Source organism: Alosa alosa, chromosome 11 (genome assembly GCF_017589495.1).
Source record: "Alosa alosa isolate M-15738 ecotype Scorff River chromosome 11, AALO_Geno_1.1, whole genome shotgun sequence".
NCBI lineage: Eukaryota > Metazoa > Chordata > Actinopteri > Clupeiformes > Clupeidae > Alosa > Alosa alosa.
The window spans coordinates 16983709-17009370 of NC_063199.1; the positions used below are offsets into that span (position 1 = coordinate 16983709).

Below are 25662 nucleotides of genomic sequence, written 5' to 3' on the forward strand. Positions count from 1 at the left end.
ATTTCCTTTTAAGGGACCACTCCTGCAACCAATCAAACATGAGAAGGGCACCTGTCTTCAATAGCTTGAGCAGAATGCTGTATGTGATAATACGAGGTGATAATAGCACCCTCCAATGAGACGACTCAAACAGCAAAGGTTGCTGTAGGGTTGGTTTCAGTCACCATCCTTATTCTAACATTCCACTGCCTCACATTACATTGAACAGCCTTTGGTTTGTAAGACTGTCAAAGGATACTTTTGTAACAGAAACAATTCAGTAGGCAAACAGAACAGCCTGATCTAGGCCAGTCTCCATAATCTTGGCTGAAGATGTGTATTTTTTCATTTGAAAACAGAAAGGGTAGCCATGTAATAGGCAATAAACATACCACATAGGCTAGCCCACACTGTATAAAAGTGCGTGTAGTGTGAATTAATAGCATAATAAGGAAATGCAACAAAAAAAGGTTTAGCATTTGACACAAATCCAATGTAAATGTGTCTGCATGTCTCAAAAACAAGAGAGTTGTCGCGGTCCTGGAAACACCTTTTAACGGCATAGCGTGTGAGTTAATTTTCAAAAAATGTCGACGCGTGATGTGTGTCTGGTTAAATGGCTCAAAACACAGCAGTCGACCTTGTCTCCTGTCGGAAACTCGGAACCACATTCAAAACTTCCGTGCTTCGGCGCCACCTAGCCAATGAGCGCTCACCCCTTATGCCCTGCAGCGCTTGCATTGGCCAGGTTGAGTGATAACCGTACACTGGGATTGGTCGCTGACATGCAGCGCGATGTTTGAATTGGTTCATTCAAACAGCGGTCGCCTCGGGTAGGAAGGTGCGCACAGTGGAGCTTTTTGTTTTTCAGATAGCTTAGGCTTTCATTAGATTCAGCAAGTGTAATTTAGTCTTGAAGTAAAAACGTAACTTAAATGAGAAAATAACTACATTGGATAATTATACGCTAGTAGTTGTTTTTAACTAGGCTAACTTTGGCTCCTGAAGTGAAGATTGGACGCACTAAGTTACCGATAACTCGTTTTGGGTTGTGTTGAGCTGTTACAAAAAGGTAAGGAACACATTTTCTGGGTAGCTCATACCTAACGTTAGTAATATTTCCGTAAATAACTCTGAAGCGACAATCGATGGTTGATTTATTTATATATTTCATGAATGGAGATATTGTCGATATATTGTCTAACGTTAGGTCTTGTGAGCACTTCGATATGCTTAAGGTTAACGTTAACGTTAGCTGCTAAAGTTAAGCAGTGATGGCTAGCACAATGTTATCGATAGCTAGCATTACACAAGGAAACCAAACGTGACATGCAAAGTATCGTGGTAATACTAGAATTAGCAGTTAATACCGAGTGATTGAAGCCCAAATTAAATTAGATTAACGTTATACCTTTATATAAATAGTACTATTTTCTCTTTACCGATTGTTTGCCTGTTATCTTTGCCAGTCATTTATAACGTTAACGATAAAGTTAACATTATGTTAAGGCTGCACTCAATTTGCAGAGATGGATTTTGCACATAGTGGAGTTGAAGCTAGGAACTGCTAAATAGTGATCTTCCTGATAGAGACGGGAGATAGCAGACGAAGGGAGGTAGTGATAAATCAGTCACAAACAAACCCCATTTATAGAGTGGAATTTTGATAACCGAACGGCAACAATATTGACCCCATGCGCCTCGCATGGCCATTTTCTGTCATACTTCAGTGACAGGTTAACTTGGATGAGGAGCATTGACATGGTCTGCAAATCTGACCGTAGGCCATCCGATAAGAATTACTTTACGTTACACGTTTTTGCTTTTAGTTTCTTCTTGTCAACGGCAAGAAACTCAAACTTTAGATAATTTGAAAATTACTTGGCTAACAGGTTTCACAGTTAGTCGTGTTGACATAATGTAATTGGGTGTGGTCCTTCTGTCTACTACTTAATAATGACAGGTTTGTTGATTGACCCCTACACTTGTGATTTGGCTCTGCCCGAGCCTGTTCAACTCTTTATTCAACACATTATCTTGTACTATAAAGGTGTGTCCCATACGCACCTTAATAGTTGATACTTGACTATTGATACTGTATACTATGCTTCCTCCAGGTAGCGAATATGACGTCAACTCTCTTGTCCCCATGCGGATTGCTGTCAGACGAGGACGAATGTGGAGCGGTGCTCGAGTCCACTGCAGCAGACCTCGGAAGTCTGCTACGTCCTCAGCCCCCGCTACCCGAAATTTCCCTCATTGCTCCCACCATAGAACCCTGCACGCCCGCAAGACAGGTAAGTTTAACTGGTACCACTGCCCTGCATCTCATATCTACTCAGTGTGACCATACAAGATAAGGGAGAGGGAGGTATTTGTACCTGTTGTCTAAGCTGTGAGATGGTATAACAACTCAATGTTTGTTTACTGGAACAAAATGACACACACTTGATGTGTGGTTACCATGCTCTGGTCTCTCCTCCCTCCTCTACCTCCCTCCCCTCCTCCTTCTACCACCTTCTCCCACCTTCTCCTCCTACCACACTTTGATTAGTACCTACAATGTAGGCACTCCTGTCCTCTGTTACTACTGTAGTATTGACCGATGCAGTGGCAATTCACAGCTAAGGTCTCCTGCACTGTAGTTTAAATGTTATTCTATTGGAGTCACTTTGGATAAAGGGGTCTGCCAAATTAATAAATGTAAATGAGATGAGGCCTTATGGCTGTAGGTGGATTTTAAATATATATATATTTTTCTTTTAGTAGGTAAATGACTGCCTTTAATGAATTCTCTCTTGCCCAGTCACCCTAGGCTATCCTGTTATTTATTGGTCTGTTTAGTTTGAGACATTACCAGTTTGTCACATAGCTTGCAGTCATGCCTTCACAATGAAGGCCACTGTCAGACAATACATCACTCTGAACTTTCTCCTGGAGGCCATGCTGCTTTAGCCAAACTGTTTGCTTACTCTTTTTTTTTTTTTTTTTCACACATCGTTGTTTATGTACTTTCATTCATGTGGTGTTGCATTCGCACAGACAAAACAAGGGCCCTATTATGTCCTAGTTCTGGCTTTTGGACTGTTAAAAAAGACTCTCACTCGTGTTTGAGTCTGTGTGTCTTTACAGATTTTGGTACTCATCAATTCCACGTGTATTAACATCACTTTAGAACATACATGTCTGCAGCATATACCAATTGACAGTTTTATAACTAGCATTTAAAGATAAAGCAAGAGGACCAATAATCAGCACATACAAATCGTAAGTACGTTGGACCAGAATTTTTAATGTTAAGTGAGCAGATAGATAGACCCGAATTATAATGCCCTCTGCTCTGCCTGCTCTGTCTCAGGGACAAGGGGCAACGATTAAACACTCTTCATTGTTCTTTTGTCCCCCCCCCTTATCACAATTCACCTTTTTACAAAAGTAGCACTACAGAAACGTGCAACACTGCTTGCTCCGCGGCACAGCCGGTTCATTGATAAACTGATGTATAGGTCGGTCAGACCTAATTTACCCATTTACTGTCCCCTCCTTTCTGTGTTCAGGAGGTAAAGGAGTCGTTCGAGCCCAACTTCTCCCGACCCTGTTGAAGTGTCCTTGAGCAAGACACTTAACCCCAGTGCTCCCGATGAGCAGGTTGGCGCCTTGCATGGCTGCCTCCGCCATTGGTGTGTGAATGGGTGGATGTGAGGCATGATAATGTAAAGCACTTTGGGTGCTTGTAGGAGCTGAAAAAAGCACTATATAAATGCAGTCCATTACCATTTGTGCTGCGCAGGGTAAGGCTGCGGTGGAGCGGAAGGGGAGTGCAGACGAGGGCTCGGAGAAGCTGAAGGTGTTCCTGCGCATCAGACCCCTCACCCAGGCAGAAAAGGACCGAGGAGAGGAGCAGGTGAGACACCAGAGGGCAGCGCCTGTGTGCTGCTGCTGAATGGCAGGGCATGGCTGCATTATGTACAGAAGGGACTCGCTCGCGCACTCTTTGTGCTCCAAAGTAAATGTATTTAAATGTGTGTAATTTTCGTTTCAGCACCAGAAACCTTATTTAGGTGCTCTCCTGAAGAAGGTGTTGGACGCCAAAACATGAACTAGAATACATGAGGGCGTGTGCGAGTTCCCTCTGTTCATAAGCAGCACCACACTTTGGTGTGCATGCACAAGCAGCTTGGGTATTTTCTCAAAAGAAGTGTTTGGATATACTGTATGCACTTCCAAGTCCATATTCATGCCAGGCACTGGGGACAATTGTTCTGAATCCTGGAATACCTCTTGTTTCCGTAAGACTGTCAATGACACCTGTGGACGGATGCTAACAATGTTTCTCACGGAAAAACAGTTTCCCTACAGTGACAATAAAGTACCTAGCTAACTTTCAGACATTAACTGCCACGACATTAACTGCTACCGATGCCGTGTATATGAATGGTGGTGGTATGTTCATGATATCTCCTAAGAGGGTCAGCAGGGCAATGCTGATTCTGTGTTCTGCTGTCTTTTCGGCCTGGCCACTGTTTCAGGGGTGTGTGAGCATGCAGGGGGACGAGACTCTATTGCTGAAAGCGCCCAAAGACTCCCACAACATGAGAAATGCTGAGAGGGGAGTCACGCAGAGCATGCACAAGTTCAGCTTCACTCAGGTATCATGCTATTACACACACATAGACACAGATACAATCAATCTGGTTGGCTGGTGAGTGACCATGAATGTGCCTGTGCTGCTCTGCAGATCTGTGGATCAGAGACGGGTCAGCAAGAGTTCTACGACCGCACCATGAGAGAGATGGTCCGGGACGTGCTGCAGGGCGAGAACCGGCTTCTGTACACCTACGGAGTCACCAACTCGGGCAAAACATACACCATACAAGGTCAGTGGCTGTCCCTAAAACTACATATCCCATCAAAGAATATCCCATTAGGAGAGAGACGGACAAAAAAAATGTCATAGGAAAGTAAAACAAACCATCAGTTACCTCAGTGAGATATTGTTCCAGCCAGTTAATAAAATATCTTTAATATAAACGACTATCAGCAAGTAGATATGTCTGACTTTTCCCAAGCTTTTGAGAGTACTGCCCCACCATGATACTTTTTTTCACTGCATGCTGTATACTATTGCACTGTTGTGTGGTTTACATATGATTTAAGTGTCACCTTCCATGTGCAGGTTTGGGCTCAGAGGCTGGCCTGTTGCCGCGGGCATTGGTGTCGGTGTTCCTGAAGCTGTCGGGTCGGCTCTATCCGGCCATGGACCTGAAACCTGTCTTGTGCCAGGAGGTGCGCAGACTGGACACCAATGAGGTCAAAGTGGAGAGCATCCGCAAAGCCGCGCTTCTGAATGAGGTGAGGGAAGAGGGGTAGTGTCGGAGGGCTGGGGTCACACGAGATTAAACCACACCAAACTATTTATGCTGTAACAGCCGGGCAACACCGGGAGTGCAACTGAAGTGATCTGTTCACGGAGCGTAACAATTGTTTTAGAAGATTTTTTGAATGTGAGCCTGGTGTAGCCAGCCTGGTTTCATTGACTAGAGGGAGCAGGGCTCTACTGTGCGCCCATTTCACTCGCACATGCGAGTAAAAATGATGCCGTGCTAGTGCAAAAAAATATTTAGGCACACTGGTGCGAATGACTTCTAACCATGTCAATCTTTGTCTACAAAATACACCGCAACATCGAGAAACATTACTGGTGCAAACCATAGAACCTTTTAGCCCAGTTGACGTATTAGCTGCAATATGCAAAATATAGCTGTAGCGAACCGGCACAAAAGTAGCCTCCCGTAATACTCCCATTTTATTCAAAGGTAGAACGCTACTGACAACTCCAGGCTTCCACGCATGCTTGTTTGTTTACACCGAATACAAGCTGAAGTGCAAAAGCGAAAGTAGGCCTAACGTTTGCCTACTGCCCCTACCAATGCAGATATTTCAAATAAAAACTAAAAGTATAAAACATATATCCTTGATTAGCCTATGTTGGGTTTTTTGGAAGAGAAAATGGACTGTTTTAGTAGTAGTATTAGGCAGTATGCAGTCAGATAGGTCACCATGGGCATATTTGGTTTAGCTATAGATGGATTCACAAATAAATAAATTAGCCTACATTTGGCAGGATACTTGATATACAGGCTAAATGCAAATATGGCAATGTATTATATTATTTTACATTAACAAAATGTAGGAAAATAGAACAGACTGAAAATAAAGTAGGCACTGATCTTTAAAATCCTGTTTCCTGTAGCCTAAATGTTGTCAGTCATTCTTAATATTCGCAATTGGTGCACTGGCATGTTTAACTGTTAGCTGCAGTATAATGTTAGATTATGTGTAAGTTAAGTACAGAACTGACTGCGACCAAATTTTTGTCTGTGCTCCTAAATTTTTTAACTTGGGCGCACAAGTGCTCCTGAAAAAAATGTTAGTGTAGAGCCCTGGGGAGGTATGATGATTCAGTTGAACATGGTGTAGGCCCTCTTTAATGGTCATTCCTATCAGTTACCCCAATGTTTTAGCAGATAGCAGATTACAGTCCTGCCAGATGTAATTTATGGTGGCAAAGGATCCAAAGATTTAGTAGCCAGTAGTTTTTAAAAAGTTTGGATTTAAATTCAGGAGGTGTGTGAGTTTGAAGTCGGTCTGAGTTCGCCTGCCCTAGTGTTTAACGTGTGTGTTTGTGTGACAGGATGACTGCTACATCTCCTGCCCAGCATGAGTGTTTACAGTGGCATCGGAGGCCTCTCCACCACCAGCCATGTGGAGGGTGTTTGGGGGAGGGCATTAAGACAAACGGGTTGAGGCCCGTCAGGATGACTGCTTCGTCTTGGCCGATCGTCAAACAATCCTGTAAACGCACTGCCGAAACTGCACTTTTTGAAACCTGGTCCCAGGGTGGAAAAATCTGAAACCGTAGCGCGTTTGGACAGCATGATGCTCACACCTCAGCTGCCCTGGACTTGACATTATAGTATTGCCTAACAATACTAGTTTTCATACATGACATTACCTACTTCTCCACCACCAGATTTGGTGGACCACTGTTTTTCCCAGTGTTTTTGATGCATTCTAGCCACTGTCAGTGACAGCTTATTAGGAGGCGGTGTAAGTTTAAAGCATTTGGGGTAGTGCTAGCCTAGAAATCTATTAAGCAACTCTCCGACAAGAAACGGGTTGAGGCCCGTGGGCTTAACATAATGATTGATGGCAGAGTTGGGTTTGGCGTACTAGAAAACAAATATCCTATTAGTCTAAATGCAGAGGGAATTTGAAAGGCAATATTATCCGCCCCTAAACTTACATTTTAATGTGGGTCTGGCTCGCCAGGCCCGTAGTGCGGTTCATTCATTTATTTTACCTGTCTTACAACATAAATAAATGCATTCATAGTCTAGTGAAGTCAGATAACATACAAAGATGCTTAAACTGTTAACTCTATGGTAATCTAAATGCGGACTTTGATGCATCCTACAACCAAATAAAATAAAAATGAGATTATTTGTTACCTATCCACTTTGCGGTGATAGCCAAAACTAATGTGAATCGTCAAATAAAGGACAGGACTGCACCCTACACAAACCGTAAAAATGAAGTTTATTAGTTTTACAGTTAACAGTTCACTATAAGTCCACACAAACAATTTTGGTTTCCTTGCACTAGCCATTTTCGTCGTAGTAGCCTACTCTGTCAGTTTGTATAGCCTACAGCGCGCAAGCTTTGGTCAATTTCTGTAACAAACAGTGGCATCTATAGGCCTGGGATATGAAGTGTCGTGTTGAGATGGATCCGTTTGGACGCAAATATTCTTGATACGGTTCCAGGGAAGACGGAGGGAAAAAAGTTCGGTTTTGTACGTGTGGACTAGGCCTGAGTTTGTCTAAATGGGGTGTTGAGCTGGTTGAGTTCGTCTAAATGTGGATTCCCTGATACAGGATTTGATTACTGTACAAGATCACATTGAAATATTTAAAGGAACCATATGTAAGAAATGTATTTCAATTAATCATAAATTGGCCCTGATATGTCACTAGACATTAAGGAATCATGTTCATTTCAAATACTTATATCACTGACAACAGTAGTCCGGCCAGGATATTGTCATTTAAAAAGTGAAGTTGCAGCCCTCAACTGATGTTGTGTTTTGTGATGTTGTGTTGTGTTTTGGCCTGATGCGCCACCCTCCACCTATCCACTAATCACAAAGTCAGTAGTGGTTTGGCATCCGGGTTGGCAACCTCGATTCAGGGGGGAGGGGGAGGGGATACACCTCTCCACAGTAATTTGAAAGTGATTGCCGTACCAATTTTGGCCAGAATCTTACATATGGTTCCTTTAACCTTGTGGAAATCTGGGCCTAGTTTGCCATAAACACTGATTAAGCCCAGCCCTACACAAAATGAAAGCTTAAATGGAAATCTTCAGTGAAAAAAAAAAAACTTTTAGTCCAGGATTAGGCTGATTTGGGTTAGGGTCTTTTGCCGGAACCATGACTGATTTGCATGCCAAGACAGCAGAAGCACCATTTTAAAAATCTCTGTGAAAATAATTCAGTTTCTGTTTAAATTTGCTTAACATAAAAACTGCATGGGAAGGCTGCAGACTGATGACTGTCATGCAACAAATGCCTTCTGGACAGATGAGAAGAAATGTTATTAACAATACTGATTCTTTTTTTAAATGCTTTCTGATACCATGAACTAGTTTGTCAATACACCTCAGTAGTTAGTAACTAAATGGCAATGCTGTCTGTTTCATTACTCTATGGTATTGTAATCATTGGGCTACTAATGTGTATTAAGTCATCTCAGAGTTTCTACTGTGTGTGAACACAAAAACAAAAGAAAAACCCTAGGAACTGTGTAGTTCTAGGGGTAGCCTCTCCAGTTAGTAGTGGTCAGTGGAGGGGTCTTGCTTCGACCTGAAGGGACTTGATAATGACCAGCGTTCTATACATTATTCCTCTTATTATACAGCTACTTGCCGAAACGAAAAAATAAACTCCACATGATGTGTCTAGTTTACATTTATTTGTTACCGTTTGGTCGTGGCTTTTGCTGAGAAACAAATAGTTTGCAACACAGAACTTGAACTTGAATAAAACATTCTTTAGAACAATGCTGATCAACCATCTGCTTTCACTTTTGAATGAAGTTCCATTGCAAGAAGTGACCGGACTACTTGCGGAGTGATATGAAAGACGTGAATCAGAAGCACAAAACCCGTTGCCATTGACAGCGGTCATTATATGTTTCAGCAGTCATTACATGGTGCATATTTGACCGCTGAATGTTGGGAAATCCCTTTCAAGTCAATGGAGCGTTCTAGTACCCTTATGGACCCTTTCAACAATAAAAACAAAAACAATGCTTGAACGTTCTATTTGGGCCCCAATCTACTTCCTCTGCATTAAGATAACATATGGAAGTCTTGTGGGGCCAACTATGATGCTGATAATGGAACTCTCTTGAAAGGGATTATATAAATATATATAATGAATTGATCATCATTAGCATCATAACCACACTGCGCTAATTTGTAAAAAACTGTTGCATTCAAGTTAATTCTGCAAACCTACCACCACAAATAGAATTCAATTATGTGGGAAACACTGTATTGTTCTCTGTGTAATGTCTTTATCCTGTGCATGGTTGTTAATGTAATGTTTTGGTGTGTGTGTGTGCGCGTGTTGCTGGCAGATTCGGACAGCGTGTGTCTGGACGCTGATGGACTAGGCTTGAGCCGCGGGGAGGAGCTGGAGGAAGGGATGCAGATCTCTGTGTGGGTTTCCTTTTACGAGATCTACAACGAGTTCATCTACGACCTCCTCGACACCCCACCCTCAATGTACCACCGCAAGAGAGCCACGCTCCGCCTCAGTGACGACAAGCATGGCAACCCCTACGTGAAGGGTAAACACGCATACCATAAACAAATATTCAAGACATATCACAGTGTACAGATTCTTCCCACATGAAGCACAAAAACTGAAACCAACCAAACTGGCACCACATAGAAAGCAGAGTAACAACACAGCACATACCACTTTATAAGTGCTTCTCACTGTTAAGTAATTTTTCTCTCTGTCTGTCTGTCTGTCTGTCTGTCTGCGTATAGATCTCACTTGGATTCAGGTGCAAAGTGCAGATGAGGCCTGGAAGGTTCTGAAGGCTGGACGACGGAACCAGAGTTTTGCCAGCACACACCTGAACCACAACTCTAGCCGCAGGTACACACACATCCCTCAATAAGAACTCCATTTGTTGTGTGTACACACACACACTTTTCAACCACAACTCACTGCTGCTGCAACTACACATCAACTTACCTAAATGAATGATTTCAGCTGGAAACTCACAAACACATGCAGACAGCTAAGTAATCCTCTGAATTTTGCCCTCAGCCACAGCATCTTCACCATTCGCCTGCTGCACATCCAACCCGACTCTGACTTCAAACAGGGAACACGTATCAGCGAGTAAGTACACACACACACACCTTTTGTTCTCTTGTAATAACACCTACCACACTTTGGGGCAGCCATGGCCCACTAGTTAGCACTCTGGACTTGTAACCGGAGGGTTGCCGGTTCGAGCCCCGACCAGTGGGCTGCGGCTGAAGTGCCCTTGAGCAAGGCACCTAACCCCTTACTGCTCCCGAAATAGCCATTGTAGCAGGCAGCTCACTGCGCTTCACCCCACTGGGATTAGTGTGTGCTTCACCCCACTGTGTGTACACTGTGTGCTGTTTGTGTTTCACTAATTCACCGATTGGGTTAAATGCAGAGACCAAATTTCAGGGGCAGGGGGATACGAGAGAGAGCGGGGCGGGACAAGGAAAGGCTGCCTGCGTAAAAAGCGCAGCTCAATGGCAATGCAAGGATTTGATCTTATATTTAATTTAAATTAAATTAAATTAAACATAGAATATTTATGTGTGGCGGCCGATTTTTATTTTGTGGTGCCCCGCCACAGATTAGTCAATGTATGGGAAACACTGCATACATTCACACATACACATTTTTGTATTTCATGTATGTATGTATCTATTCCTTGTGTAAATTGCTGTTAGTCAGTATTCTAATCTTGCGTATGCTTCCACCTCTCTTTTGTGTGTGTGTGTGGTCAGTCTGTCTATGTGTGACTTGGCTGGTTCAGAGCGCTGTAAGGACCAGAAGAATGGAGACAGAATGAAGGAGGCCAATAACATCAACACCTCCCTACACACACTGGGCCGCTGTATGACTGCACTCAGATACAATCAGAACAACAGGTACACACACACAATTATATACACACACACAGACCATTACACACACATAAACCTGCACAAACATAGCTGTACTGTCAAACAAGACCCAGACTCTCTTCTCTCCTATGTAGGTCTCGAGCCCCTCAGGTGGTTCCGTTCCGTGACAGCAAGATGACGCGTGCTGCAGAACTTCTTCACGGGTCTGGGCCGCTCCATCATGGTGGTCAACATCAACCCTTGTGCTTCCACCTACGACGAGACACTGCAGGCTCTCAAGTTCTCCGCCATTGCAACACAGGTACTGCCCCGGTCTGTTTCTCTCAGTCCATACGCACTGCTGTCAGATACAACCAATAGACACTCATATATATTCATATATATATATATACACACACACACACACACACACACACAGTCACACATAGTGCAGTAGTTTCCTACACACATCCTGCAGACTGCATTACAGCTCTCTGAAAGAAGTGGAATTATGGAAGCATGAATACACACTCATTAACATACTCTCATATGGAGTTCCTCTACCTGGAAGAGCAGCTTGGATTGTGTACATTTTGTGTGTGTGTGTGTGTGTGTAGCTGGTCCATGGCCCCTCCACTAAGACACGTGTGGCGTACATCCTGTCACTGCTGCGTGAGCAGCAAGATGGAGGAGCTGCCAATGAGAGCAGCCTGCTGGAGGATGATGACAGTGACAACGAAGGAGACATCACCATGTTGGACTCCGACGTAAGTCTGTGTGTGTGTGTGTGTTCACCATGATTGTTTCAGGTGTAAGCTTGTGGATCTAAGTATTTTAGTTCGAATAAGACAATTGAAGCAGAGGTCTGTTAGTGCAAATGTGTATGTGTTATCATGTGTCTAGGCAGTGCTGCAGGCGAGAGACATGCTCAAATGTTTTCATGTCTTCAGTGCTTCGTTTTATATCCTCTACTACTAGTACCATTCACAGATGCAGCGGTAAATCCTAGCTAAGGTCTCCTCTAGCTCAGATGCAGCGGTAAATCCTAGCTAAGGTCTCCTCTAGCTCAGATGCAGAGGTAAATTCTAGCTAAGGTCTCCTCTAGCTCAGATGCAGAGGTAAATCCTAGCTAAGGTCTCCTCTGCACTCTAGCTCAGATTCAGCGGTAAATCCTAGCTAAGGTCTCCTCTGCATTGTTGCTTAAATGTTCATATATTCTATTGTTGTAGCTTAAATGTTATTCTATTGCTAGGTCGCTTTGGCTAAATGCGTCTGCGAAATGAACACATAAATGATGAGCCTACTGATGCACGTTTGTGTGTGGGTATAGACATTACCTCCAGTTCTAAAGGTGAAGATGACCGACGCTTTGGATAAAAGTGTCTATTAAATATCACTCACAACGGCAGATTCGGGATGCTTCTGCTGCTTCACCACATCCCTATTTACGCAAGGTTAACTTTGTGTCTGTGTAGGCCTTGCTGCAGGCTATAGAGGTGCTGAAGCGTGAAGTTCTGCGTCAGCGTCAAGAGAAGGCAGAGCTGGAGGCAAGCGTGAGGGAGGAGGTGTGTGCGGAGATGATGGAGGTCATCTCACGCATGCAGAGTGATTTCAGGTATACATACACACACACACATATTGTATACAATTCTTAAGATACTCACACATGTAAAAGAGACTGTGAGGGTTTTTTTTTTCCAGGCACGTGTCTGAGTTCTGGTATCTGAGAGGAATCCATTCTGTTCCTATCCAGTAAATTGGTGCATTGGGAAGTATGTGCTAAAGATGTGTTTTTGTGTGCATGTGTGCATTTGTGTCTTCAGTGAAACGTTAGAAACTGAACAGACCATGATTGAGGAGCGCTATGAGAAGAAGATCGGCAACCTCCACACCAGCCTCAAGAAATACTACAGCCAGGAGATCGAGGTACAGCTCTGTCTGTGTGTGTGTGTGTGGTGTTTGTTTGTGTGATTCCTGTCCTGTTGCAGTGAAATCAGTGCAGTGGGCCAAACCCTCTTGAACTTGTGAGACACACACACACCCCACACATACACACAACACACTATGAGCCCCCCCACAACTCAAGGTTGCGAACCCGGATGCCGAAACACTACTGACTTTGTGATAGAAGATAGGTGGAGGGTGGCGCATCAGGCCAAAACACAACATCAACATCAGTTGAGGGCTGCAACTTCACTTTTTAAATGACAATATCCTGGCTGGACTACTGATGTTCATTTCAAATCACTGACATGATTTCTTAATGTCTACTGACATAATCAGGGCCATTTTATGATTAATTGAAATACATTTCTTACATATGGTTCCTTTAAAGGAACACGCCACCCAAAGTCAGTAGTAATATAAGTATATAAACTTTCACGAGTTGAGTCATACCTCTCCCGTGTCGGTACGTGCACTCAAACGCTCTGGCACGCACACGAATGTGTTAGCATGTTGCTATGCTAGCGGGCTCAAACGTAGCCATAGAGGGAGGAACATAGCAGTAATCAAACACATCCACGTTTTCCCTACTTAAATACAGTTGCACGAGTAGTTGCTAAAAATGTGTAAGGTCACACAACATGAAATGTGGCGATTTTCCAAGCGAACAGGAGAACTACAATGTGTGGCACAATAGCACTTGGGAGTACCTCAACGTTAGCGTAGTAATATTAATTAACACCTAATTGTAGATCCTATCCACCACAGAGTTTAGAATCCATGCTTGATTGACCCCTCAGCCTCCCCCTCCCCTCTGAGCGAAAGAGGCACACACACTAGAGATGCACGGATGGGCTATTATTTCAACCGTAACTGCATAGCAAAACTTTATCATCCATCCGCACCAAAGTTTTTTGACCAATTTTCAAAACCGCACCCGCCCGCCATTCGCTGGTTGTTTTAATGTATATGGGTGATGAGGCGCTGCTGACTTGAGGCTAGAAAGCTCTTGCCTGTTCTAGAAAGATCCAATACAGCAAATATAAAAGGCTGAAGTCCTACATTGGCTATGTTGTAGCCTATCCCCAGAATATCAGCAGCAAACTCAGTCTCTGTCTCGTAAAACAGTCTCCAAATAAATCGGCCTGTAGCCTACAATTTTATCATTGTAATAAAAAAACGCAATTTGGCACATACTTTCAACATGCTGCTATCTGGCCTACTAATTAATGCCTATTGTACTTTATTTTTTGCAAAAAGAAAGAAATCCTTGATAAAAAATAAGTCATTCACATTATAGGCTACTTTACGCACTGTTATGTCAGGGTGACACTATGACAAGCCTGTTCTGAAGACTCCCATTCATTTTGACTGCATGGGAAGAGAGCGCGTCTTTTTCAGACAGACAGCGCAATTCATTTTATACCAGCAGGCCGATCGGACAAGCTATGGCGCCTCGATATTAAAGAAACGACTCTATTCATTCTGAAAGTCCACCGCACAACAGTGTAACGTGCATGTTCACACTCCATAATCCAGTGGTTCTCAAACTTTTTCTTTCATTCCCCACTTTGATCAAGGGGGCATTTCCGAGCCCCACCTGTCCATCATCGCTCTAAGAAAGTGCATCAAGCTTAAAATCGTCAAATTTATTGAAATAACGACAAGTTCTAAATATGTCCTCTTCAGCAGAGTTAAAATCAGCTGGTGCTGCAGATATAATATAAATAAATACATAATGTGTCACTGTAAATTAAACACACATATTTCTGTTTTCCAGCAACATATTAGCAAGCACAGGCCAATATTTTACAGCATTGCAGGCTACAATATATTCAATGAAATAGCCTACCAACATGCTGCATTAAATGGATCCATAATCCAGTCATACTGAGCACTGCTGGTTGGGAAATATTTTTGAAATAAACTTTGCAGGGATGTGATGTAGGCCTACTGTTTAATACATGGGATCACAAGAGTGGCTCCCTAATCAGACGTTTCAGCGATTTCACTTAGATTCTCAAAGGCATTAATACTGTCGCGATCGAGGCGTCTATACCTCAAGTTTTTTGGTATGCAGTAATCTTATCTGCTAGGTGAGGTAGGTGCTTGTCTTTGCCTTGTAACTGGAGATTTAACTCATTGAGCTTTCCAAATATATCGCTGATAGGCCAGCTTCATCAAGAAATTTTCATTAGTGAACGTGCTTGCAGATTCGTATTCGCTCTTCCTCCAAGAAGAGGCGACACAGAGCTCAAACACACACGACAGCACTTTACCTCGGGAAAGCCACCTTGCCTCGCTGTGAAACAGTAGGCGACAGCTGTGTGGTCAGCTCTTATCTCCTCGCAAAGTGCGGGGAACAGACACGCTTTTAAGGGCTGGGTCTTGATGAAATTCATCACTCGCACAACCTTGTTCAAAATCTCATTCAGGTCGGGACTAAGCTGCCTTGACACGAGCGCTTCCCTATGAATAACACAGTGCGTCCATTGCGCACCGGGTGCTGCCTAGGCTACAGATGTTTACACACACACACACACACATTCACCTCCGTAAATAGAACCAACTTGACGTTGACTTCAACCTGTGCTAGGAAGCGAAATTATTTGCAATGGCTGACTTAATAGACAATTACATTACATTACATTACATTACATTTGGCTGACGCTTTTTAACCAAAGCGACTAACAACATGGTAAACAGTAAGTTTTTAGAACAATTCTCACAATTTTAGGACAGTTTAAAAAAACATTAGAGTACAGTAAGAATAAGTGCGTCGGTGAGTGCTGTTTTTAACAGTTACTTGTCAGTTTAAAACGGCTGGTGAGTGCTAGGATCAGTAAGACTTGTTGTAAGTGTTGCTATGAGAGTAGGTGTTCTCTAAAGAGCTGGGTCTTCAGGAGTTTTTTGAAAGTGGAAAAGGATGTCCCTGCCCTTGTAGGAACTGGCAGTGTTCCACCAACGAGGAACAACAGATGAGAAAAGTTTGGATTGGCTTGAGCGTACCGGTGGTAGAGCTAGGCGTCGTTCGTCAGAGGAGCGCAGCGGTCTGGAGGTAGTGTAAGTCTGTATGAGGGCATTCAAGTAGGTGGGAGCAGAACTGGAGACAACTTTGTAGGCAAGCGTTAGAGACTTGAATTTGATGCGGGCCGCCATAGGTAGCCAGTGTAGCTGGATGAGCAGCGGGTAACATGTGCCCTTTTGGGTTGGTTGTAGACCAGGCGCCGCCGCTTCTGGATCATCTGAAGTGGTTTCACTGCGCAGGCTGGGAGACCTGTCAGGAGGGCATTGCAGTAGTCAGTGGGAGATGACTATTGCCTGAACCAGAAGTTGGGTAGCATCTTGAGTCAAGTAAGTCCTGATTTTCCGTATGTTGTAGAGTGCAAAACGGCATGCCCGGGCGACTGAGGCAACATGATCCGAGAAGTTTAGTTGGTTGTCAAGAACAACTCCTAGATTTCTTGCAGTCCTGGTCGGTGAAACAGACAGGGAGTCAAATTTGATGTTGATGTCGTGGTGTATGGTAGGTTTAGCTGGGATGACCAGCAGTTCAGTCTTTGAGACAATGACTATAACGACTGGCTTGTAGCAGACCCAGAACCATATTTGTTTGAACCCGAATACACAGGAACTAGCTTTTATGGATCGTGAAAGGCAGGAAAGATGAGTGAGATGGTGAGGGAACACGGGCGAACAGCAACTGGCGGAGAGCCTGTGCTGTCGAGAATGGGATAGTGTTGCCATCGGTAGCGGGGTCATAGATCTAGAACAGTGTTTCCCAAACTTTTTTTCTGGGGACCCACTTTTTAAAAATGACAGACCATCGCGACCCATTCACTTCAGAGCAAACAATCAACAATCATCAACCAATATTGTTTTATTGTTTTAGGCCACAGGTTCTCAAACTTTTCTATGCCCCCTACAGTGCCATATCTGGATACGTAATAGCGCCTACTAAGTCTGGCCTACTACCACTACTATTACAGGGATTGGTGATGCACTGACTCTTCAGTTTCCCACAATTCTGCAATCTCAATTACACATGAAACAATGTTAAATACTTTCAAAGCTGTAACAAATTTTGTACAAACACACAACCTCAGCCTTTTCTCATCCTGCTGGAAAAGTTGGAAATGACTACCGAAAAGATACACCTGTCACCACGGTATGTTGTGACAGGCTATGTTGTAAGAATGGAACAAGAGGCTTTTGCGCAATAGCCAAAAGATAATGTGCCTTTATTGTAGGCTAGCCTAGTAGAGTTCACAAGGTGGAAAACGAGGGGAAATAATAGCGTTTAAAATGTGCATTTAAATTGTAGCCTAATATAATGTGCTGTAGTGTGTTTTAAATCCAAAATATTAAGGAATGTGAGGAGGTTGCTATTAACTTTAAAAGAGTGCATCTACAATTGAAAATATCTACAGCCTATGACTCAAATTGAATAGCCATGTCCGTATAATGGATGTCTGCTTTAGTTGACTAGATTTTAATCGGTCAAGCTGAAGAGATGGTGTCCGTTAATGTTTGTGCAAAAGGCTGATTCATGTCCCTTGCATTTTGCAACTGCGAGGTCCATGGCAGGCGCCCCACAGAAATGTTTCATTTTGTGAGTGAGATGTCCACGCTGTCCCCTCTGACACGTTCGCCCCCCAGTTTCAGAGCTATTCTAAATGCAAAATTGCACATAGGGCCCGTGACTAGTTAAAAAACTAGATCCTAATAGAAAACCAACTGTTAGCTTTCCTGGCTAAATGGTATAAGTTTGGCCTATTACACAACATAAATTGTGCTGGCGACCCAAATAAAATCTCCTTTACCCAGTCTTTGGGAACCAATGATCTATAAGACCCTGGCTGTGCCATAGATAGATAGATATACTGTATTGATCCCTGAAAGCGATGCGTTTGCAGCAATGATGTGGTGTAATCCTCCGGTGAGAAATGCTGAGAGCAAACCCTTCACAATGCATGTTATAACCATGATTTTTCACAATCTGTTAATTAATATTACTACGCTAACGTTGAAGTACTCCCAAGTGCTATTGCGCCACACATTGTAGTTCTCCTGTTTATTCGCTTGGAAAATCGTCACGTTTCATGTTGTGTGACCTTACACATTTTTATTGTGGATGAAAACGTGGATGTGTTTGATTACTGCTATGTTCCTCCCTCTATGGCTACGTCTGAGCCCGCTAGCATAGCAACATGCTAACACATTCGTGCCGCTCGCCAGAGCGTTTGAGTGCACGTACCGACACGGGAGAGGTATGACTCAACTCGTGAAAGTTAAGGTAAGAACATATATTACTACTGACTTTGGGTGGCGTGTTTCTTTAAGGTAACAACATACAGGCGTATGCAAAAGTTTGGGCACCCCTTACAAAAACCACTGCATCAGTTTGTCACTAGCTGAGCTTTTGAAGCAGCAACTTCATTTTAACATATGTTATACCTTATGGTAACAGAAACATCTCAGTAGTGAAATAACTTTTATTGGTCCAACAGAAACATGTTTATGTGCATTTAAAGAAAAATAGGCATGTGCATAAATTTGGGCACCCCTAAGAAATAATTCCATTAATATTTAGTAGTGCCTCCTTTTGCTGCAATAATGGCCTGTAGACGCCTCCTGTAGCCAAAGACAAGTCCCTTAAGTCTGGCAGGTGGTATTTTGGCCCATTCCTCCACACAAAATGCCTCCAGTTCAGTCAGGTTTCTTGGCCTCCGTGCGTGGACAGCCTTCTTCAAATACATCCATACATTTTCAATAATGTTAAGGTCTGGGGACTGGGATGGCCATTCCAGAACATTGTACCTGTGCTTCTGCATGAACTCCTTGGTGGATTTTGAACGGTGCTTAGGATCATTGTCCTGCTGAAAGATCCAACCCCGGCATAGCTTCAATTTTGTGACTGACTCTTGAACATTCTTGTCAAGAATCTCCTGATACTGTAAGGAATTCATGTGGCCCTCAACTTTGTTAAAGTTTTCCAGTACCTGTGCTAGCCACACAGCCCCATAACATGATGGATCCTCCACCAAACTTTACAGTGGGCAACAAGTTTTTTTCATGGAATGCAGTGTGTTTTTTCCGCCATACATACCTGTTCGTGTTATGACCAAATAACTCAATCTTGGTCTCATCTGACCACAGTATTTTGTTCCAAAATGTGCTTTTGCGTACCTCATGCGACTCTTCTTGTGACGAACACTCAGGAAAGGCTTTTTGCGCATCACCCTTCCAATTAGCTCTTCCTGGTGCAAAGTACGCTGGATTGTGGAACGGTGAACAACTACACCATCAGCAGCCAGATGTTGTTGTTGTAGTTCTCTGGAGGTGGTCTGTGGCTTCTCTGTGACTATTTTAACCATCCTTAGCCTGTGCCTTTCCCCTATTTTTGTCGGCCTACCACATCTTTCCTTCACACGGACTGTTCCTGTGGCCTTCCATTTCACAACTACATTTCTGACTGTGGAGACAGACAGTCTAAACCTAATTTTTGTACCCTTCTCCTAATTCATAATGTTGGATTATCTCAGCTTTCAGGTCAGTGGAGAGTTGTTTTGAGGTCCCCATGTTGCCACTCTCTAAGAAAGAACCTAGGACAAGCACAGCCAGCTATTACCTATGTTAAATAGCCTTTTTCATGATTAGTTCCACCTGTCTTTGTAATTGAAGGTCTAACGAGCTAATCAAAGCCGTTTTGTGCTGCAACCTGTCAGCTATAAATCCATTACAGGTCTTGAAATGAATGCTATTAAAAAGGGCTTCAAACTTTTGCACATCCCATTTTTGCATTTTATTTTATTATAATAAAACTATGTAATGCTACTCTAAGAATTTTGGTCTGGAAAACACTCAAACGTCTACATCTTTGTAGGAAAACAAATCGTGTTGCTGTGATATTCTATTATAAAGGAAGAGCAAATTGTCATGAAATCTCAGAGGGGTGCCCAAACTTTTGCATACGACTGTATATTACTACTGACTTTGGGTGGCGTGTTCCTTTAAGTTTTATAGGGTTGTGTTTTTTTTTTTTTTTTTACTTTATTTATTTATTTTTTATTTCTTTATTTATTTTTGCAATTTGATTATAAAATCAAAATAAGAATATTCCTTTACGGCCTGTGTGTGTATATTGGGCTAAAATCAAAATAAGAATATTCCTTTACGGCCTGTGTGTGTATATTGGGCTTAGCTGCCATGCGTAATACTGATTATATATTCATGCCCCCGTCTCTGTCTGTTCCCTCAGGAGCGGGACGAGCAGATCCGTGAACTCACCGCCACCCTGGACAAGAGGTCCTCCAGGCCCGGGAGCACGGCGGTGGTGGCGGCGGCGCCCATCTTCCCGCCGCTGGTGGCGGACGAGGAGGCGAGCGTGCGGCGGTCCCAGCGCCTGGCAGCAAACAGAGACACGCACACACACGTGGAGCTGGAGCAATGCAGGCTGGAGCTGGATCAGTGCAGGGCGGAGCTGGACCTCTGCAGGACAGAGCTCAGGCTCAAGACCCTCGGTAAGGGGATGGGGGCAGTTAATTAATTAAGTAACTATTTAACTAATTCATTAACTAATTTTCTAAAACTGATTGTTCCGGTCCTTGATTGTGATTGGCTGAATCGTGTTCGATGCCGTTGTATAATGAGCACAAGCTCACACCTGGACCGCATTTCATTCTATATTACTACTTAAGACCCTCTGTAAGGGGATTGGGGCAATTAAAGCGGCAGTTGGCAAGATTTTTTTGATCATATTCACTGAAACCAACACTATGCTCCGATAGAACAACATAAATCAGCCAGTTTTAGAAAAAAAACCTGCACCTCTACCTCCACCTAGAGCCTGTTATTTGTTTTGCGAAAATCCACAGCTCCCGGTTCTTCTGGTCCAATCAGAGCAGGGCTGTGTGAGATCTGACTGTCAGTCACAGTCTGGAGCAGTCTGGTAGAGGTCTGCACTAGGGTCCGACGCAAAAGAGTGTGGCGCGGGACAACTTTTGAAAGCTCTTTGCGGGAGCGGGTGGGATGAGAGAGGTGCGTTCGCGAGTACGGGACAAACCGATGATTCACTGCACTCCCGCAAATTCAATATGTGCGTAAAATTAAATATAGAAATGATTAAAGTAGTGTTCATAACTATAGTTCAGCTGGATGTTCTGTTAGGCAGCATTAAAAAACGGGGTTTAAGCATAACTGACGGATAGCAGGCCTATAGCCTATATTGTCGTTTACGTGGGTTCAATTTGTTCCTGCTGCTCATTGTCAAAAATCGAAAGCATGACAGAGGAAGAGGGCACCAGACTAGGCCTACTTCAGTTGTTAGCCTACATTCAGAACCAAGAAACTGACATCTGGAGTTTTTCTCAGGTGTGTGTGCTCCTTTCATGAGACAAAAAGAAAAGCTGAATAGGCTATCCCTCCTGCATGCGGGCTTTAGCGGGCGGGAGCGGGACATCATGTTACAGATGCAGGCGGGAGCGGGACTAAAAATGACACATTAATGCGGGCAGGAGCGGGACATTTTATTTGGGTCGCCAGCACAATTTATGTTGTGTAATAAGCCAAACTTATACCATTTAGCCAGGAAAGCTAACAGTTTTCTATTAGGATCTAGTTTGTTGACTACAGTCACGGCCCTATGTGCAATTTTGCATTTAGAATAGCTCTGAAACTGGGGGGCGAACACGTCACAGAGGGGACAGCGTGGACATCTCACTCACAAAATCAGTCCCGCGCAGACCTCTACAGTCTGGTGCGCACTGACGAGCACAAACTCGATGAGGGGGTGCTCGTGGTAGTGGGGGAAGGGCATGAGAGTTTTGCCAAAATTTTGGCTAAGTCCCCTAAATCTGTCAGACTTGCCAACTGCAGTTTTAATTAATTAATTAACTATTTAACTAATTGATTAACCAATTTTCTAAAACGAATAGTTCCGGTCCTTGATTGTGATTGGCTGAATGACGTTTGATGCCGTTGTATAATGAGCACAAGCTCACACCTGGACTGCATTTCGCTCTATATTACTGTGCTACCACAACTTGATACAAAAGTTACATTTGCCGCATCTCGAAGTTGCTTGGTAACCTTGATAACCAAATTTTGATAGAGAAAATATATTTCTTGGTGGAAGAAGATGGTTACATTTTTCGTTGCTGTGCCTTTACTTTATGAAACTTTGCCGGGTATTTATAGTAAGTTTTAGAAAAGCAATAAGCCACTCGAGTCCGAAGGTTACACTGATTATTCAACAGCTAAGGGGGGTTTTAGGCACTCCGCTAGCGTGTCGTGCCTAACAATGCTCCTTAGCTGTTGTGTAACCAGTGTAACCTACAGCCCCTCGTGGCCTATTGCTTAAACAATATGGGAGGATGCACGTCAAAACGTTGTTCATATTTCGGCTTGATAAGTCAGCCATTCCTCTCTTCTATGCTGAAGCAATATGTTAATTGGCTAGAATAGTGTACGGTGCTGTGACCTTTTTTTACAACTTTAGAACTGGTTGAAACCCCTGTGGGGCAATTCGCTAAATTTGCCAAAAATTGTCCTGGATTACAAAAGGGATGTTACCTCTTAGCTAGATAAGATTAAAGAGTGTAGACAAGCTAATTGAGGGAGTTGATAAAGAGGACTGCAGATTGCACCGAAAGGAATCGCTTTAAAATGTTTAATGGTTTTTGTTAACAGGCAAGAATGTTGTAAGAGCCATGATCTGACCTCTCTGGCTGTTTCTTTCTGCCTCTAGAACTCCAGCGTGCCCATGTGCAGAACCCAACACCTGGCAACAGTACCACCGCCTCCACAGCAGACCGGAAACTGGAGGAGGGGCAGAAGGTGCGTCGTGTGTGTGCGTGTGTGATGCATAGCCGAATTTGGAGTTTGGATGCTTTTTTGCATGCTCAAGATGAGGGATGGGATTGTTGTATGTGTTTGAATGAGCTGGTGGACAGCTTGAATGCTTTTGTGCCCGTTTATGTATGCAAAAGTTGGATGTTTGCATACACAGCAAACTTGGAGTTTTGATGAAAGAAAAATTAACATCTGTGTGTGTGTGTGTGTGTGTAGAACCTGCGTCAGCTGCGTGACGACCTGCAGAAGTTGGTGGCAGAGCTTCAGTCTGGAGAGCGGGCATGCTGCAGAAACACAGACGGAGAGAGACTCCGACAGGCACTAAGCAGCGCAGATGAGAAACTCAATAAACAGGTACACACCATTACGCATAGCTGGATATTTTGCAAAACAGTGCTGATGACAAATGGTTCTACAAAATGAAAAGCCTTAATTTTGCCAAGTTTGTGACATACATACACCCATGAATCTAGTGCCCAGCTGCACAGGCAGGCACAGTAGTAGTGTGTTTCCTGTGTGTGTGTGTGTGTGTTGCTGGCCCTATGAAAAGCATTCCCTCACCACTGCTCCTTTTTTTTCCTGCTGGGGTTCTCTCTCTCCCCCCCTCCATCTTTCTACTGTAACTTACAGTTGCTAATGGGGATTATTAAGCACTGATAGAGCTGGGGAACACACACACACACACACACACACACACAGCAACTTGACCCTCACATTCCTGCGGTGTGGTGTGTGTATATAATTTATCCTCCTCTCTCCCCTTCACTATCCTTTGGGCTCAACTTGAACTCTCTTTCCTCCCCCTCTCAATCCTTCTTTCCCTCCCTCGCTTCTCGTTCACTCAACCCTTTTCACCACTCTGTCAATCACTGTTCCTTCTAACACTGTGTGCTTCCCTACTATGCACTCTTTCTTTCTTCTCTCTCTTTCCCTCCATTTTTACCTCAGGATCAGATGTTGGTGGAGCTCCACACAAGTCTGCAGCTGGTGAAGGCAGAGCTGAGGAGGAAGGCGGAGTGTATGCCGCCACCTGCCCCTCCCACTCCCGGCTCGTCCTGTAAAAAGCGTGGCTGTGCCGCCCCGCCGCTGCCATGGCGATGGAGAATGTGGCCCCACCTGAGAAGCGTCCGTTCTTCCGCTCCCTTTTCCCATCGCGCACGCCTGTCACGCGCCACAGAGCGGACGCCGTGGACAACAACGCCACGCCCTACGCCCGCGTGCTGCGCTCTCGCCAGCCGTCCCCACCGCCCAGCCCCTCCCCCATGCGCCGGGGAATGAAGTACTGAGAAGACGACAATAAAGTTGTTAGGTTTTGCATTTCTTTGTACAAAAATAAGTTGCAGCAGTGGTCCAGGGCAACAGGGCCTACTCTGTCTGTACAAGTCTGGTCATTTAGTGCCATATCCAGCTTGTGTGTGTTGTTATTTAAACATTTAGGGACAATTTCCCCTGCATGGATTAAGCCTGCTCCTAGACTAAAAGCTGTTTCGCAGTAGAAATCTCTATTGAAGCTATGTGTTAGTCTAGGGCCAGGCTTAATCCATGTACGGGAGACCAACCCTCACTTCTCATTAACCTTGAGCTTTAAATCACAGTGAAGCAGTGCTCGATATTGGCTTTCTTGGGAGATTAATGTTGATGTAGTGTTAATAGGACACTGTTAAGGACGGCACAGGTTGTGGAGATGCTTTTACATGTTTGATCAAGCTGATTAGTGCCGAGTGCCCTTCCTGTCTGTCATTAAGGGCCTATTATGTACTATGCACTAGCCTTGGATCTGTAGTATACACACAGAAATGTTATGTAATCTTTGAAATACCGGGTGACTATTTTAAAGTGTGTTTATTTCTTTTATGTCAAGGTAATCGGTTTTAGCGTAGTCTTTAGTCTTGTGTAGAATTTGACGGCCTAGATCTGCCAAAAAAAGTGATGCGGTGTTTGTTTGGTTTCCCAAGATTGATACTGCTAGTGTGAGTGTGAGTGCTGGATGTGTGTGTGTGTCAGAATTTACCACTTAAATCACTGTTTGTCAACCACAAGCACTGAGGACCAATGAGTCAGCAGTATTATTATCACAGAATTGAACTAAGATTTCAGGGCAAATCTGATGCCTTCCCCCCCCAACTATTCTGCATGTTAGTGGAAAGGCACTGGTTATGCATCTACTTGGTATGCACATACCTGTATGAGTGGGTGGATGGATGCATATTCATGAAGTCTCCTTTGCACATAAAGTATTCTACTACTACCGAGGGTCATTGTTCATGTAAATAATTGTATTTCTACACTGTTATATAAACAAAACATATTTTTTAAAGGTGGCTATATGTCCCATACTCTAACAGAGTTAAGTTTGAAGCAGCACCTAACAACCAAGACAGTTTTCTGTCTATTCTATTCTATTCTTGTTTATGCATGTGGTTTCCTGTTTATGTGTCAAATCTTTCCTGTCTGTAAAATCTGTTTCACATTAAGAATTAAAGCCCTTCTGGTCATTCAGAGACTGTTTTTCACTTCACTTTGTAAAAAGATGCAACAGAGGTAGAAAAAAAAAAAAGTTTAATTTTGACAGTGGATCAAGCAAGCCATTCCCTCAGAAATCCGTAAATATTTACAAAGTGATGTCTGTTATAGAAATGGAAAGTAATATAAAACATT

At 43.5% G+C, this 25662-nt stretch overlaps 1 protein-coding gene across 1 annotated transcript; it reads left to right on the plus strand.

Annotated features, from left to right (window-relative positions):
* Window positions 1-698: 698 nt before the first annotated feature.
* Window positions 699-25503, plus strand: kif20a (kinesin family member 20A). Its single transcript, XM_048257256.1, is given in 20 exon segments — window positions 699-1051; window positions 2097-2276; window positions 3770-3883; window positions 4509-4628; window positions 4718-4856; window positions 5156-5331; window positions 9662-9893; window positions 10099-10210; window positions 10385-10459; window positions 11110-11253; window positions 11364-11411; window positions 11413-11530; window positions 11826-11975; window positions 12684-12823; window positions 13032-13134; window positions 20414-20675; window positions 22901-22989; window positions 23221-23358; window positions 23953-24078; window positions 24081-25503. Coding segments are annotated over 19 exon segments (2667 nt in total). The 5' UTR covers window positions 699-1051; window positions 2097-2105; the 3' UTR covers window positions 24291-25503.
* The last annotated feature ends 159 nt before the right edge of the window (window positions 25504-25662 follow it).